This window comes from Cyprinus carpio, chromosome B3 (assembly GCF_018340385.1).
Source record: "Cyprinus carpio isolate SPL01 chromosome B3, ASM1834038v1, whole genome shotgun sequence".
In the NCBI taxonomy this organism is placed as follows: Eukaryota; Metazoa; Chordata; class Actinopteri; order Cypriniformes; family Cyprinidae; genus Cyprinus; species Cyprinus carpio.
The window spans coordinates 8,386,768-8,401,678 of record NC_056599.1 but is presented as its reverse complement, the minus strand read 5'-3'; the positions used below and the strand labels follow the sequence as shown (position 1 = coordinate 8,401,678).

The 14,911-nt window shown below is 35.6% G+C and overlaps 2 protein-coding genes across 2 annotated transcripts; one reads left to right on the top strand and one right to left on the bottom strand.

The window, feature by feature from the left end:
- Positions 1-1,029: 1,029 nt before the first annotated feature.
- Positions 1,030-5,881, top strand: LOC109090961 (galactose-3-O-sulfotransferase 2-like). Its single transcript, XM_019104802.2, has 3 exons — positions 1,030-1,180; positions 2,652-2,924; positions 4,334-5,881. The coding sequence occupies exons 1-3, from the start codon at positions 1,062-1,064 to the stop codon at positions 5,238-5,240; spliced, it is 1,299 nt and encodes a 432-aa protein (XP_018960347.1). The 5' UTR covers positions 1,030-1,061; the 3' UTR covers positions 5,241-5,881.
- Positions 5,882-5,907: 26 nt separating this feature from the next.
- LOC109090930 (cysteine protease ATG4D-like) lies at positions 5,908-14,570 on the bottom strand. Its single transcript, XM_042719537.1, has 12 exons — positions 14,417-14,570; positions 13,858-13,894; positions 13,599-13,826; positions 11,658-11,741; positions 11,401-11,574; positions 10,257-10,557; positions 9,268-9,329; positions 8,934-9,082; positions 8,770-8,848; positions 8,597-8,673; positions 7,092-7,211; positions 5,908-6,982 (listed from the first exon to the last, which is right to left on the bottom strand). The coding sequence occupies exons 3-12, from the start codon at positions 13,792-13,794 to the stop codon at positions 6,818-6,820; spliced, it is 1,407 nt and encodes a 468-aa protein (XP_042575471.1). The 5' UTR covers positions 13,795-13,826; positions 13,858-13,894; positions 14,417-14,570; the 3' UTR covers positions 5,908-6,817.
- Positions 14,571-14,911: the final 341 nt, after the last annotated feature.

Genomic DNA, 14,911 nt, shown 5'->3' with positions numbered 1-14,911 from the left:
GACGCCACTTATAACAATGTAATAATTTAATAGTGCTGTCAAACGATTAAGAGCAATTAATCGCATCCAAAATAAAAGTTTTTGTTTACATAATATATATATATATATATATATATATATATATATATATATATATATATATATATATTATATATATATATATATATATATATATATGTATATATATGTATATATATATATATATAATATATATATATATATATATATATATATATATATATATATATATATATATGCAGGCATATTTCAGAAAAATTTATGTTTTTATATTAAAAACATTTATATATAATGTAAATTATATGAATATAAATATATACATGTAGATACATGTAAATATCCTCAAAATATATACTGTGTGTGTGTGTATATAAATATATATATATATATATATATATATATATATATATATATATATATATAATATATATATATATATATATATATGTTTTGAGCATAAACTTACCTAATTTTGTCCAGTTTCTCAGAAAACTAGATTTTATCTCCTTATGTTGCATCTCCATGTATCTTGAATTAAGTGTTTACACATTTGTATTGGAAAACAGGACAAAACACAGAGGAAGATGTTCAGGTTTTTTTTTTCAGTGCTTTCAACATTTACTTAAGATTTTATGGTCTGATTTGAGAGCTTTATAAGCTCTTAATTCCTGTAAGGGCAAACTACAACTTTTTAAGACCCACAGAAAGCCAAATGAGGATTTCTGGATGGAAACATAGGCTTGTGTCCTCATAATGGTGTAGCTACTGCATCTACCAGCAGGGGCTAACTAGACCACATTAACCAGCCCATGACAACCTGTTTGAAATAATAAATATAGCAAAAAACAAAACAACAGTCTGCTGTGACTGTACTTAGCTTTCATTTTATGATGAAAACAAAGCGCTGTGTGGAGGACCAGTGTGTGTGTGTGTGTGTGTTTCTCTGATCCGGCCTACAGGATTAAAGGGGTGAGAGGAGGCCGTGAGGGACAATCCTCACATCACAGACAGAGCACTGACAGTCCAGCAGCTCAGTGGAGGCTATGTTTGTGGAGATGGGCCTGCGCTGGCTGTGGAGGCACCGGGTGAGTGCTTTACTGCTGGTGTTAGCGCTCGCACTGCTCCTCTCGCTCCTGGCCACACGCTCACTGCACACCAACAGGTGAGAGACTTCACTAGCAGAAAACTAAACAAATGAAATCAGTTTCCATTAGCATTTGGCAGATGCTTTTATCCAGACAACTTACAATGCATTCAAGGATTCGAACCCCCGATCCTGGCATCACTAAAGCGTCATGCTGGGTTCTCGGCAAGTTTATTATTGTCTGTTAAACTAAAACAATAATTTGGTTACTTGATATAAGATGAACATTAAAAAATGAAAAATATAGAAAAACTAATTTCATTTAGTTTAACTTGATATACTAAAACTAATAATAATAATAATAATAATAATAATAAATTAAAATAATAACTATAGGCTATAGACATTTCAAAAATAAAACCAAAAAATTTAATAAAAATAACAAAAAAAACAAACAAACAAAAAAAGTTAACAAAAACATTTTAACAAAAAAAATAAATAAAAATGAATTAATTTCATCATATTACTAAAAACATAATATTTTCTGAGTACTATTTGCATTTGGCAGATGCATTAATCCAAAATGACTTACAATGCATTAGAGTTAACTATACAAAAATAGCACTACAATAAAATTAACATTAACTGAAATTTATTAATATTTTATTTCAGCTAGTTGCCAAAGAAAACATTTTTCATTTTCATTTTGGCTTGATGTACTAAAACAAAAATGAATAAAAACTACATCGATACATAATAAAAAAGTAATAAAAAAAACAACCAAAATTGCTAAAAATGTAACTAACATTAAGAATAGAAAAGGGAAAATATGAAAATGCATTCAAAATATTAATAAAAACCATAATAGTTTCTTAATACTACATCTGGCAGATGCTTTTATTCAGTGACTTACAATGCATTATATTTAATTATTTTTACATGAAATAAAAATAATAAATGCAAAAAATAAATAAATAATTATTTCAACTATTTGCAAAGGCAGTATTTCTCATTTAGTTAACTTGAGAATACTATCATATTATAGTTTCTAATAGTTTTATGTAGCATTGAAATCTATTCTCAATAATACTTAAAACAACACTGACGGTTAAAAATGACAGTATCTATCTAAGAGCGCTTTCAAACTAAGTCTGGAACAAATTCTATTTAAAGAACTAGAATTAGGTTTGTTTGGTTGGTTTTTAAAGGGTTTTCTCAGCACAAGGTGCACATCACATGGTTTGGTTTCTTTAGTTGAAAAGCTTTTTTAATGAATTGAGGCATTCACTTAGTCTAGGAAACCACTGGAAAGTCATTTGGACTCACAAACATGTTTTGAGTGAAGTGCTTATGATGACATTTAATTTGCCTCTTTTATTATGTGCTACTTGCACACTGGAGTCAATTTCTGCTGAAACAACTCACATCCCTTACATCTGTTGCACACATATCACATTTATGTGGTTCAAATCCAATGAAAAAACTAGAAAGAAAGAAAACTGCTCAGCTGATAAAGAAGAAGGCATCTAAGCAGATGTTTCTCCTACAGAACCTATGATCTGAGACCTACAGCAGACAGAAGGAACCAGAGAAGAGTTGCTGAGAAACACACGTCACCTCTCACTCCAAACACACACCATCAGCCCAAACACACACCGACAGCAAGAGCCGAGCGGCGGAGAGCACATCCACCCGTGGTCTTCCTGAAGACACACCGGACCGGCAGCAGCACCGTGCAGAACATCCTGTTTCGACTCGGAGAACGAGAGAGCGCCACCTTCGCCTTTCCCTCCCGCACGTTCCAGTTTAACTACCCAGACAGGTAAAATAAGCACAGTGCATGATGCACATCACATTTCCACCAATGTTTCAGTAATTACATGTTAAAGTACCCTATTACCTGTTTCCATTCATCTCAGTGGTGTTTTGGTGCAGGATCTTCTAGAAGTGCATGACCAGCTGCTGCTGTTTTTGGTCCCAAGTAGCTGTAAACTCTTCATTAGTGAATATTCTGGCTCAAAGACAACAGGTGGAGAAAAACATGAGTCTATTTCACTATAGTGCTAAGTGGACCAAGCTAATCAATCTAAGGCACCAAATGACAAAGATCAATCAATCAATCCATAAAAGCCTCCAAAACACATCTACTGTAATATAGTAATGCAATGAAATACTTACAGTATAATTGATATGTTGCTTGCAAATTGGATTGTTGGCATACACAGCTACTTTTGAATGAAGTAAGATTAATTTTGACAGTGGATTAGTTACAGCATGGGGCTAACTTGGCCATGCTAAACATGCTAATGAATCACCAGAAGACAATTTAAGTCCATTTCACAATCTGAATAACCTTAATCTCCTATAATATCATAAAATTTGAACAAAATAAGTTGTTTGCCATGTGCTTTGGTAGCATACATGGCTAGTTTGAATGGCTGTCAGTGGAAAAGGATGCATCTTAACTGAAAAACTGGTTGCAGCATGGGGCTAAAGGCAAATTGCTAAAATGGCAAATTGGTTTGTTAGCATACATGTCTACTTTTCAATGGCTGTCAATGGAGAAACATGCTTCTTGGCTAACTGGACAATGCTATACAATCAAAGATTTAAGAAAGTTTATATAAAAAAAAATACCTTTCCCATGTCCATTTCCCATTTTAATAAGCATCCAGAATAACTACTATAATATAATGAAATGCTCATGATTTATGCAAATTGTTTTGCTGGCATACACAGCTTCTTTGAATGGCTTTAAATGCAGAAAGATAAATTTGACAGCAAATTAGTTACTGCACTGAGCCATGCTAAGCAGTCTTTATGATATTCATAATTTGGCTACCCATGCTAGGTCACCAAAAGACAATATACAGTTGACCTTTAAAACACTGCATATATCACTACACTGAAAAAAGGTACAAAAGTTGTCACTGTGGCAAAACCCTTCTAAAAGTTAACTAATATGTTCACTTTAGGTACTAATATGTACCTTTAAGTCACCAATATGCACCCGTTAGGGGTAAATAAAAGTTCAAAAAACTTTTCTGAAAGGGTACTGCTACAGTGACATCTTTTGCACTTTGTCCGAGAGTGTAGGGTGGATGGATCAAGTCAGTCAGTTAGTCATTAACAACATATTCTTGACCTCATTCTTCAGACCATTAACAACTGTTCAAGGGTTAATGAGCTTTAAACCAAACAAGTTCTTCACTCTTGCTCTCTCTGTCTCAGATTCAGAGCGACATTTGTGGACGAGCTGCCCGAGGGTTCATCTCAGTTCGACTTGCTTTGCAGTCACATGCGTCTGGACCTGAGGGAGGTGAGGAAGGTGATGCCCCAGAATGCTGTCTTCATCACGCTCTTGCGAGACCCAATCAAGACCTTTGAGTCAGTCTTTGGGTACTACACCTCCACTGTCCCAGCGTTCTTCACTGCACGCCGAGCCGCCACCAACGAAGGTAAATCTGCACTCTCTGTGTTCCTGGACTCTCCGGAGATCTTCTGGGACCCGAAGGAACCTGGGAATGGTCTTGCCAAGAACCCAATGAGCTTTGACATGGGGCTCAACAACCAGAAGTGGAATGGCTCATGGCCGGAGGACTTGGCACAACTGGAGGAAGCGTTTCACCTGGTGATGATCGCCGAGCACTTCGACGAGTCCCTGGTTCTCCTGGGGGCTCTTCTCGGACTGAAGCATGAGGATTTGGCTTACCTTCGGCTCAATGTTCGTGCCGGCAACAGCGTGACGGAGCTGGACGAGAACATGCAGGCAAAAGTGCGATCATGGAACGTGCTGGACACTCTGCTCTATGACTTCTTTGTGCAGGTGTTCTGGGAGAAGGCGGCTCAGTTCGGGATGGAGAGGTTGAAAGCAGAAGTGGAACAGCTCAAGGCCTTTACGGAGGACGTACGACGGAAATGTGTGTCCAGGACTGAGGTTCCTCCGAAAGAGCTGGAGGACTTGCTGCGCCCATGGCAGACAGAGACAGCCACTATTGTGGGATATGAGGTGCAGGGGAATCTGTCGCTGCAGGATCAGGGGTTCTGCATTCGGATGATGCTTCCTGAGCTTCAGTATCACTCGCACTTGTACTTCAAGCAGTATGGTAGAGATATGAGAGCCGCTCCAGCTGACTGAAACCTTGGACCAGGTGGGACTCAATGGTCTCAGGCCTGGTCTTGGCTAATGGGACTCCATCAACTCTTCACAGAACAAGTCTTCACAGAACAAGTCTGGTGGAGTTGAACTAAGATGGAGCATTGCACCATCAAAATGCAAGTCCTGGATAAAACAAGACAGCAACACTCCTTCCCCAAACGGTGGTCTACATCAGTGGTTCCCAACTTATGTCCTGGAGAACCCCAAACAATACACATTTTGGATGTTTCTCTCATCTGACACAATCATTTCAGGTCTTGGAGATTTTACTAACAAACTGATGACAGTGATGTCCAATGATCCTGCTCCTGGAGGGACAATGTTCTGCAGAGTTTAGCTCCAACACATCTGCCTTGAAGTTTCCAGTGATCCTGAAGACATTGATTAGCTGGTTCAGGTGTTTTATTAAAGTTGGGAGCTAAACCCAGGTCAGTGGCCCTCTAGAAGCAGGATTGGACACCACTGGATTAGGAAGACGTACAAAATTTGCAGAGTTGAGGGTAATTTAAGACAAGGATTGGGAACCACTGGTCTACATCGATGACTTAAACATGAAAGTGATGGAGAAACATATCAACGTGCATTTGCACAAAGATCTGCATTGCGATAACTATTGGTTATCTGTAGATCCAATGAATTTTGAATTAAATGCAGCGTTTCATTCTTTGACAACCATATAAACATTAACTGCACTATTGTATACATTTACCATACTAGATTCTAAAGTTTCAATTGAATAAATGCTGTTTTCATTAGGTGAAATAATACAATATGCATCAAACAGGTTATACGTATTTGTTCATTGATATTGATTGTCAGTAGTTGCTTGTGTTAACAACAGATTTGTTGCTTAACCAGAGAAGTTCAATTGGTCTGTATAAATCTACAAAGATGTTTATCTTTCATGCTACATAAAAAAAAAAAAAAAAAAAAAACTAAAACTAATGAAAACTCTAGAATAACCCTAAGAATAACAAGAACACAGGAAAATAAACACCTCAAAAGTACTGGTCATGAAAACATATGTCATAAGAATTTGGGTAGAAATGAGTGTCAGAACACCAACAACAAAAAAAAAAAAAAAAAAGAGGTGATGTGAAATGTTTTACTTTATCTCTGAAAAATTAACATGAAAATAAAAGCTCTCCATTTATACAGTAGTTAAACAAACAGCAAAACGCAGATAAAACAGAGACTAAATCACAGTGTTCACAACAGCCAAATCCCATGTTTGCCTGTCAAAGAGTAACGTCTGCACCTCGTCTGTCCGAGAGCCTCACTGTCTGCTGTCATTAGCATCACACCAAACACATGTAATCTGCTTAGCCACCTGCTCAGCGAACTCTTCACATCCTCCTGTACGGAGCCTTTACACACGACAACTACAGAAAAACAAGAAAATAACAGCAGCGGTCTGTAAAAAACACTCAAAGAGCAAAAGCACCTACATTCACCCACGTTCTAGACACACAAAATACTCCAGCTCTCCTTGACATGCCACATGACTGAAACTGGAGGAAGCACTGGAGCACCAAACAGGAAACAGAGTCTGTGCGTCACAAGAGCACAAACTCCTCCAAACAGCTCTTCTTTCTGATTCGGCCCGGCTTGTCTTTGGACTTTATATGAGTGAATGAGTCTGACGTACAGCTCATCTCCTCCACATTGTGACCCTCCACAAACGTGAAGATGGGGTACTTCTCCTGGGATGATGTCAGAGCCTGTCCATCAAAGGAGAGACGGAGGGAAAGTTTGATATTGCAGGATTTCAGACGCATAATACATTCAGACAAGCTTCAGTTTTGTAGGATGTGCTTGTCTTCCTCTCACCTTAGTGACATCTGAGCACAGAGCCTGGAAATCCGCTCTGCTTCCGGCGTAAAAACCCACCGTACAGCTCGGGTCCATGCGGTTAAACGGCATCTTCCTGACAGTTTTACAGTGAAACGACTGCATCCAGAGACAACAAACAGAGGCATTAATATATTCAATTCAAATTTATTTGTATAGCGCTTTTTACAATGCATATTGATTCAAATCAGCTTTGCAGAAAATGCTTTTGAATGTTACAATAAGTCTTCTCTAATAATAAAACTAAAACTAAAATATATACTATATACTAATATATAATATATACTAATATATACTCGCCTGTCATTCATCAACCTTTATGGCTTACCATCTGAAATATGTTTGTAGCAGTAACTTTACATGGCCGCTCAATCTGATGTTAATCTAGAAATATGTGCGTTTATAATGCTCATTATAATTATTTAAATGGTTTATTAATAAACGTGTGATTAGTCAACTAATGCTTCAAATTAATGACTACTAGTCAACCAGAAAAATCTTTAGTCGAGGGTAGCTAATGTGTATATATAGTTTTTTATTACATTGTATTTCAGCAAATTTTAATTTAATTGAAAATGAGAAATGCTGTCTTGGTAACTAGCTAAAATCAAATAAGTTTTTTTTTTTATTATTTTAAACAATGAAATGATGGAAATTTTAGTCAACTATAACCTTTTATTCAAAAAGAGGAGGCATTTATATATTTATATAGTTTTGATTCATATTTTGAATCAGTTATCATTTTTATATTTTCAATTTTAATTATAATTTTAGTTACAAAAGTTGTAAGTAATTTTGTTCTGCGTTTTTGTCATTTATATTAGTTTTTTTATGTAAGGTATGTATAGTTCTTGATTTCTATTTTAGTTTTTTTTTTAGTCATTTTAGTACTTTAAACAAAAATAAAAATATGTTGACTTGGACACTCTCTGAAATAAAACAGATTTTTAAAAAAATATAATTAAAACAGACTTCAAACAGAAGCATTAACATATAACTTTATTTTCTGTTTATATTTTTATTTTCTGTTTAGAAAATGCTTTATTTTAATTCCAGATTTTAAATTTGTACTGTTTTTGCAATTTACAAATTTTTTAAAAATGTATAGTTTTTATTAATTATTAATACAATTTTTGTTTTAGTAATTGTAGTACTTAAACCTGAAAAAAAAATACTAACTGAAACAAGTTTACTGAATTTTATATTAGTTCAATTAATATTTTTTTTTTCAATTAAAAAAAAGTTTTTTGATAGTTTTAGTTCATTATAATAACCAAATAAAAAACAAACGTATTTATCTATCATTATCATCAATCACCTCTTCATATTATGAAAACAGATGGTGACCAGCGGCCGTCAAGCTCCAAAAAAAAAAAAAGTGCAGTTTTTGACTTTGATAGTCCCTGGCTGCTGTATGTATGACATTTGGATGTGGAATAAATTTGTTTTCTATTGGCAAACTACTCCTTTAAATATGGGCTCACCTCTAAAGGGAAGTTGTCTTTTTGGACGTCTACAGCAGCCTGACAGTAATGAGGATCCAAATAGATCAGCTGATCATCTGCATGAAGCACACAGAAAACCACAAACACGCAGATGCTGAGCGATTCATTACACGTTACACATTACAAACACAAAAGTGCGTCACGTGGCTCACCCTGGAATCCCACGAAAAACAGTGAGTGTTTGGGTTTCCCTCCGATGATTCCCATGCAGCACCGCAGCTCCAGCAACCTCTGCACACACAGAGAGAGAAAACATGAGCTCAGAGCATCACCACAACATCACTTCACGTCTGTGTGTGTGTGTCTCGTAACACACCTTGACACATCGGGTGTAAGCCGGATTCAACGCATCAGAGCCCAAACGCACAGGCACCAGCAGAACCAGCGACTTCCAGCCAGACCTGCACCTCGCTGAGAGATCCGTATGGGACGTCCCGCACAGGTTTAACACGTCTCCAACATACACTACAGAAAAACACAGAGATTTAGTGCTGAGGTGTTACAGCCTGTTCACAAATGATCCATGATCATTGCAGTTTGTGCCAACTTTGCAGGTAGTTTCCTGTGAAAATAAAGACTGTGTCCAGATGAGCACAAAACAGGGGACCTAAAACTGACCAGGATTCATTGCTAAATCATGACTGACAGACCTGTGCAGTTCTGCGCCACGTACACTGCCAGATCGGACACCTCGGACGCTGCCACGGCCTTCCTGAAACACACGAACGAACATTTACCTTCAACCATCACTGAAAAAACTCTATATTTACATGCAATTCAATTTACAATATGAACATTAATATATTAATATATTAATATATACATATTTTTTTTCTGTTGTTTTTATGTTGCATATGACATTACTGAAATGTATAAATGGCAGTAATACACCATGAAATGCTGTGCATTACAGTGATTTTACCATAACATTTACTAAAAACATTTATATTATTTAAACAATAAAAGAAATAAAATATAATATTAATATTTACTTAGCTAAGTAAATATTAATATTATAGCTAAAACAACAAAATTGTTAAAATGTTTCCTAAAATTTAAATGGAAAATATAAAATAAAATGAATGTAAATAAATCGACAAAATAATAATAAAAATGTCTAAAACATTGCTAAAACTTTAAAATGAAAATGGAATGTCCAATCCCGACTCGAGGACCTTTCCCGATCGCGCCCCCTTCTCTCTCCTGAATAAAGTCTTTTTTTTTCTCTTTGCACACAAAAAGTATTCTCGTCGCTTCATAAGATTACGGTTGTCACATGGATTACTTTACCGATCTCCTTGCTACGTTTCTGAGCCTTGATCATAGTAGTACCCTTGCTGTCTATGGGAGGGTCAGAGAGCTCTCAGATTTCATCCTAAAATATCTTAATTTGTGTTCCGAAGATGAATGACGGTTTTACGGGTTTGGAACGACAAGAGGGTGAGTAAATAATGACAGAATTTTTATTTTTGGGTGAATTATTCCTTTAATACAGTGTCCAGATCTGTGGTCACAGGTGATAGTATATCAGCTTCAAATATAGCTCATCCAGTCACATTCATATTTCCTCACATTTATGTGTTCTCAGATCAGTTCATGAAGTCCCCCTGTGCTTTAACCCACTGCATGGTTCACTTACTGCAGTATGTGGGCCACGATGGCCGGTCCGTACCAGTCACCCGCCCTCTTCCCAGAGGCCCTGCCCAACTCCACCAGCCGGTGCAGGCCGAACGGGGCGGAGGGCAGATCGCCGAACCAGGACACGATCCTCCTGTGAGTCCGCTCCTCGTGAGACCCACAGTCTAGCGCAGTTCCCAGACTGCGTCTGCGATGCTTTCCTGAGTCGCGCCGGCTCTCTCTGAGGGAATCATCCAGCACGTGAGCGTCCACCACCTCCAGGTCATCTTTGGTCTGATGATGCGTCGCAGGCCACGTCCAGCCTGAAGAGAGTCAATACAGACCAGACCAATGGCGTTCTTATTTTTGTATATACTATGCAGTTAGTAACTGTGCAAGTATAGTATAACATAAAATAACTTTGTTCTACGTGAATAGGATGCAAAATGTTGTTTATTCAATGCTGAATTGTGATATATATATATATATATATATATATGACTTTTTACTCATAATTTAATGATTTATTCTCAACATTTTATCACAAAATTGAACAATTTTTTTTTCTCAAAACAATGACTTTATTCTCGAAATGTAATACTCAAGGTTTAATTTAAACATTTTATTTCCACATTTTTCTTGAAATGTAACGAGTTTAATCTCGCAGACTTTAATCTTGAGATGGTTTTATTATTATTTTTTATTATTATTATTATTGCTTGGCCCTAATCTTCTTCCATTAAAAAGGGACATATCTATTAAAAAATTTTAAAAATTAAAAAAAAATAATAATAATAAATATGTGTATTTTCATTTATAATCTATAATTTAATAATTTAATTAATTCATATTAATTAATCCAATATTAAAAATATGCTTTTTTTTTTTTTTTTTTTTTTTAAAAAAACTAATACAATTAAATTCAAATTTAATAAAAATTGTCATAGTCTTAATACATTTTCCAATTCAGAATCCCTTACAGAATAAAAAACACCTAAAAAATTTAAGAATTAACTTAACCATTAAAGAAACCAAAACACCTACAAAAAATAAAAAAATCTCAATGAAATTTAAAAGTAAACATAAAAGAACCAACAGCACATCATTTACAGCTCAAAAAGGTCTGAATGCATTGAAGGGTTAAGTCCCTTTAGGTGTGTTTGTACCCGCGGGCATCATGTGCAGCATTAGTCCGTGAGCTAACAGCATCTGTGCGCTGCGGAGCATGCAGCCCCATCCCGCGTCAGACGTCAGCGCCGAGCCGTCCAGCGGCGGGAAACCTCTCCTGTAGGTCATCCACAGCAGAGAGGAGAACGCCCGCCGGAAACTCTCCCGCTCTCCTGAGAGAAAACACACACGCTTACAGTGACAACAAGACACAGCGACCCCTCACTCACAGACATAACCGTCCTGTCCTGCTTACCGCTGAAGCTCAGCTGATAGGACTGTCCCAGCAGACACACAGGGCTGCTCTTACTGAGACGCGGCTTGCTCTTCAGAGACCAGCCTGCACAGAAACAGAGGTGTGTCAACATGACAGTGTGTGCAGTAGAGCCTTTAAAATGAAAATGGAGGGAGTGAGGGAGGAAGGTCAAGGTCAAAACAGTAGAACTATCAAACGACTAGAAATCTACCAGCTCTCTTCTGATAGAAAAATATACACTACAGTTCAAAGTTTTGGAAGAAATTAATACTTTTATTCATCAAGGACACATTAAATTGATTAAAAGTGATAGTAAATAAATTTATAATGTTGCAAAATCTTTCTATTTCCAATAAATCCTGTTCTAATGAACTTTCTATTCATCAAATAATCAAAGAATCCTGAAAAATAAAACATATCAGTTTCCACTGTTTTCAACATTAATAATCAGAAATGTTTCTTGGAAATCAAATCAGAATATTAGACTGATTTCTGAAGAATCATGTGACACTGAAGAATGGAGTAATGATGCTGAAAATTCAGCTTTGATCACAGAAATAAATTACATTTTACAATATATTCATATAGAAAACAGTTATTTTTATGATATTTCAGTTTTTTTTCTGTATTTATGATCATTTGTCTTCTCTAAACATTTGAAATATATTACTGACCCCAAACTTTTGATCAGCAGTGTATGTGCTGAAAGTTACAGTACAGGTCAAAAGTTTGGAAACATTACTATTTTTAATGTTTTTGAAAGAAGTCTCTTCTGCTCATCAAGCCTGCATTTATTTGATCAAAAATACAGAAAAAACAGTAATATTGTGAAATATTATTACAACTTAAAATAATAGTTTTCTATTTGAATATACTTTAAAATTTATAATTTATTCCTGTGATGCAAAGCTGAATTTTCAGCATCATTACTCCAGCCTTCAGTGTCACATGTAACATCCAGTCTATCACATGATCATTTAGAAATCATTCTAATATTCTGATTTATTATGAGTGCTGGAAACAGTTCTGCTGTCTAATATATTTGATGAATAAAAGGTTAAAAAGAACTGCATTTATTCAAAATAAAAAAAAAATCCTAATAATATATATTCTAATAATATATTTTCTTTACTATCACTTTTTTTATCAATTTAACACATCCTTGCCGAATAAAAGTATTGATTTTTAAAAAAAAAAAGAAAGAAAAAAAATAACTGACCCCAAATTACTGACCAGTAGTGTATACTGTTATTACAAAATATTTATATTTTTAATATATTTGAAAAACATAGCTTCTTCTTCTTTTTTTTTTTTTTTTTTTACTTTTTATTCATCAAAGTATCCTAAAAAAGTATCACATGTTCTGAAAAAATATTAAGCAGCAGAACTGTTTGATAATGAATCATCATATTAGAATGATTTCTAAAGGATCATGTGATAATGATCCTAAAAATTCAGCTTTGCATCACAGAAATAAATGATAATTTAAAGTATAATAAATTTAAAAACAATTATTTTAAATTGTAATAATATATCACAATATTACATATTTTTTTTTCTGTATTTTTGATCAAATAAATGCAGGCTTGATGAGCAGAAGAAAGTTCTTTCAAAAACATTAAAAATAGTAATGTTTCCAAACTTTTGACCTGTACTGTATTTAAAGAAATCAATAGTTACATTCAGTAAGGATGCACTGCTTTGATAAAAAGTGACCATTAAGACATCCGACAATGTTATAAAATATTACTATTTTTAAATAAATGCTGTTCTATTCAACTTTCTATTAATCAAAGAATCCTGAGAACTGAAACATATCATGGATTCTGGATGGAACTGTTTTCAACATTAATACTAATAAAATGTTTCTTGAGTACTTAAATCGGAAGAAAAAATTCGTTTTTATAAAAAAAAAAAAAAAAAAAAAAACTGATCACACACCTCCATATCTGACATTATTCCATGCCGAAATGAGTTTTGTCTTGAGTTTGGTCCTGTCCTTTGACTCCTGGACGTGTCCGTCGCCGTCTGTGCCCAGATCCAGCAGGCTCGGGTTCGACAGGTTGACCACCTCAAACGAGGCGAGGTCATCCGTGGCCTCCATCCCGCTGTCAAACTCATCACTCACATCCATCATCCCCGGGATACTGTTGCCATGTCGCCCGGAGGCTCTGAATCCCTGCTGTCCAATCAGAGGAGGGATGCGAGACGCTCGGGTGTTACAGGTGCCAGTGAAGCTGCGGGACAGTGAAATAAAGGTTAATGTGTCACCAGAGGTAGTACACGGCTCTTTAAAGTAAAATACTGAGCCATGTGACAACCATGTGACTGAAGGAATCTTACAAATGTGTCAAAACAAAGGTTATATCAAACTCCCATCACAGACACTACAGTAATAAAAGTGTTAGATAACTATTATGTGTTTATGCATTAAATACACGTGATGATTTCAGTTTATCTTCATTTTAAAGAGCCACTGTGGCACTACTATGGTAAACTAATGGGATAGTATGGTACTCTGAGATTTACCATGGTATTGAATGTACAAGACACATATTGTGGTATAAATGTACGCTATCTCATCATTATTTTCGAGAATTACAGTGAATGTCAGATGTGAGAGTGAATTTATAAGTTTGTTGTTGATTTGTTGATGCGGAAATCATGTTTATATGTACAGATTCACCTCTCGGATATAAAGACGGGTCACTTTATCCCACGAAGGCGACTATATTTGAATCACGTGGTAAAATACTTACCTTAAAGGCTGCTTTAACTGTCATATCATTGTGAATATCGCAAGATTTCAGCTGGAAACTTTCCGCAGTAAGTTACACAAATACCGCGACGCCACTGCCTTGATTTCACTGCCTGACTACTAACTCCGCCCCTTTCCTGCTTCACGCGGCAACGGAGCTCGTGTGTGTACTCTGATTGGCTGTCTGGTTCCTCAGCGCTCTGATTGGTCAACTGGGTGACTATGTAAGTAGAACTGGGAATGCTCTCAAATTCTCTTAAGTATTAGCTAGCTAGATTATTATAGCTGGATTTAGTCATATTACGTAGTTTTTGGTCTGAGGCAACAGAAAACGGTAAGAGTTTGTACCTTTATTGATTTATCTGTGCTAAATCCACTGATCTATAATATAGAACATAGATATATAGATCAGTGCCTAAATCACATTCAAACGACTGCTAAATTATCAGTAGTTCAAACTCGTTACTTTAGATTGTTGACATTACATATAATGAAC

Bases quoted from the DNA above. Each gene is read 5' to 3' on its own strand.
- LOC109090930 (XM_042719537.1), bottom strand. From the start codon at position 13,794: ATGATGGATGTGAGTGATGAGTTTGACAGCGGGATGGAGGCCACGGAT. The intron at 9,330-10,256 runs GTAAGTGAACCA...CGTGTGTTTCAG, and splicing joins ATCGTGGCCCACATACTGCA to GAAGGCCGTGGCAGCGTCCG. The intron at 6,983-7,091 runs GTGAGAGGAAGA...TTTGATGGACAG, and splicing joins TGTGCTCAGATGTCACTAAG to GCTCTGACATCATCCCAGGA.
- LOC109090961 (XM_019104802.2), top strand. From the start codon at position 1,062: ATGTTTGTGGAGATGGGCCTGCGCTGGCTGTGGAGGCACCGGGTGAGT. The intron at 1,181-2,651 runs GTGAGAGACTTC...TTTCTCCTACAG, and splicing joins CGCTCACTGCACACCAACAG to AACCTATGATCTGAGACCTA. The intron at 2,925-4,333 runs GTAAAATAAGCA...TCTCTGTCTCAG, and splicing joins CAGTTTAACTACCCAGACAG to ATTCAGAGCGACATTTGTGG.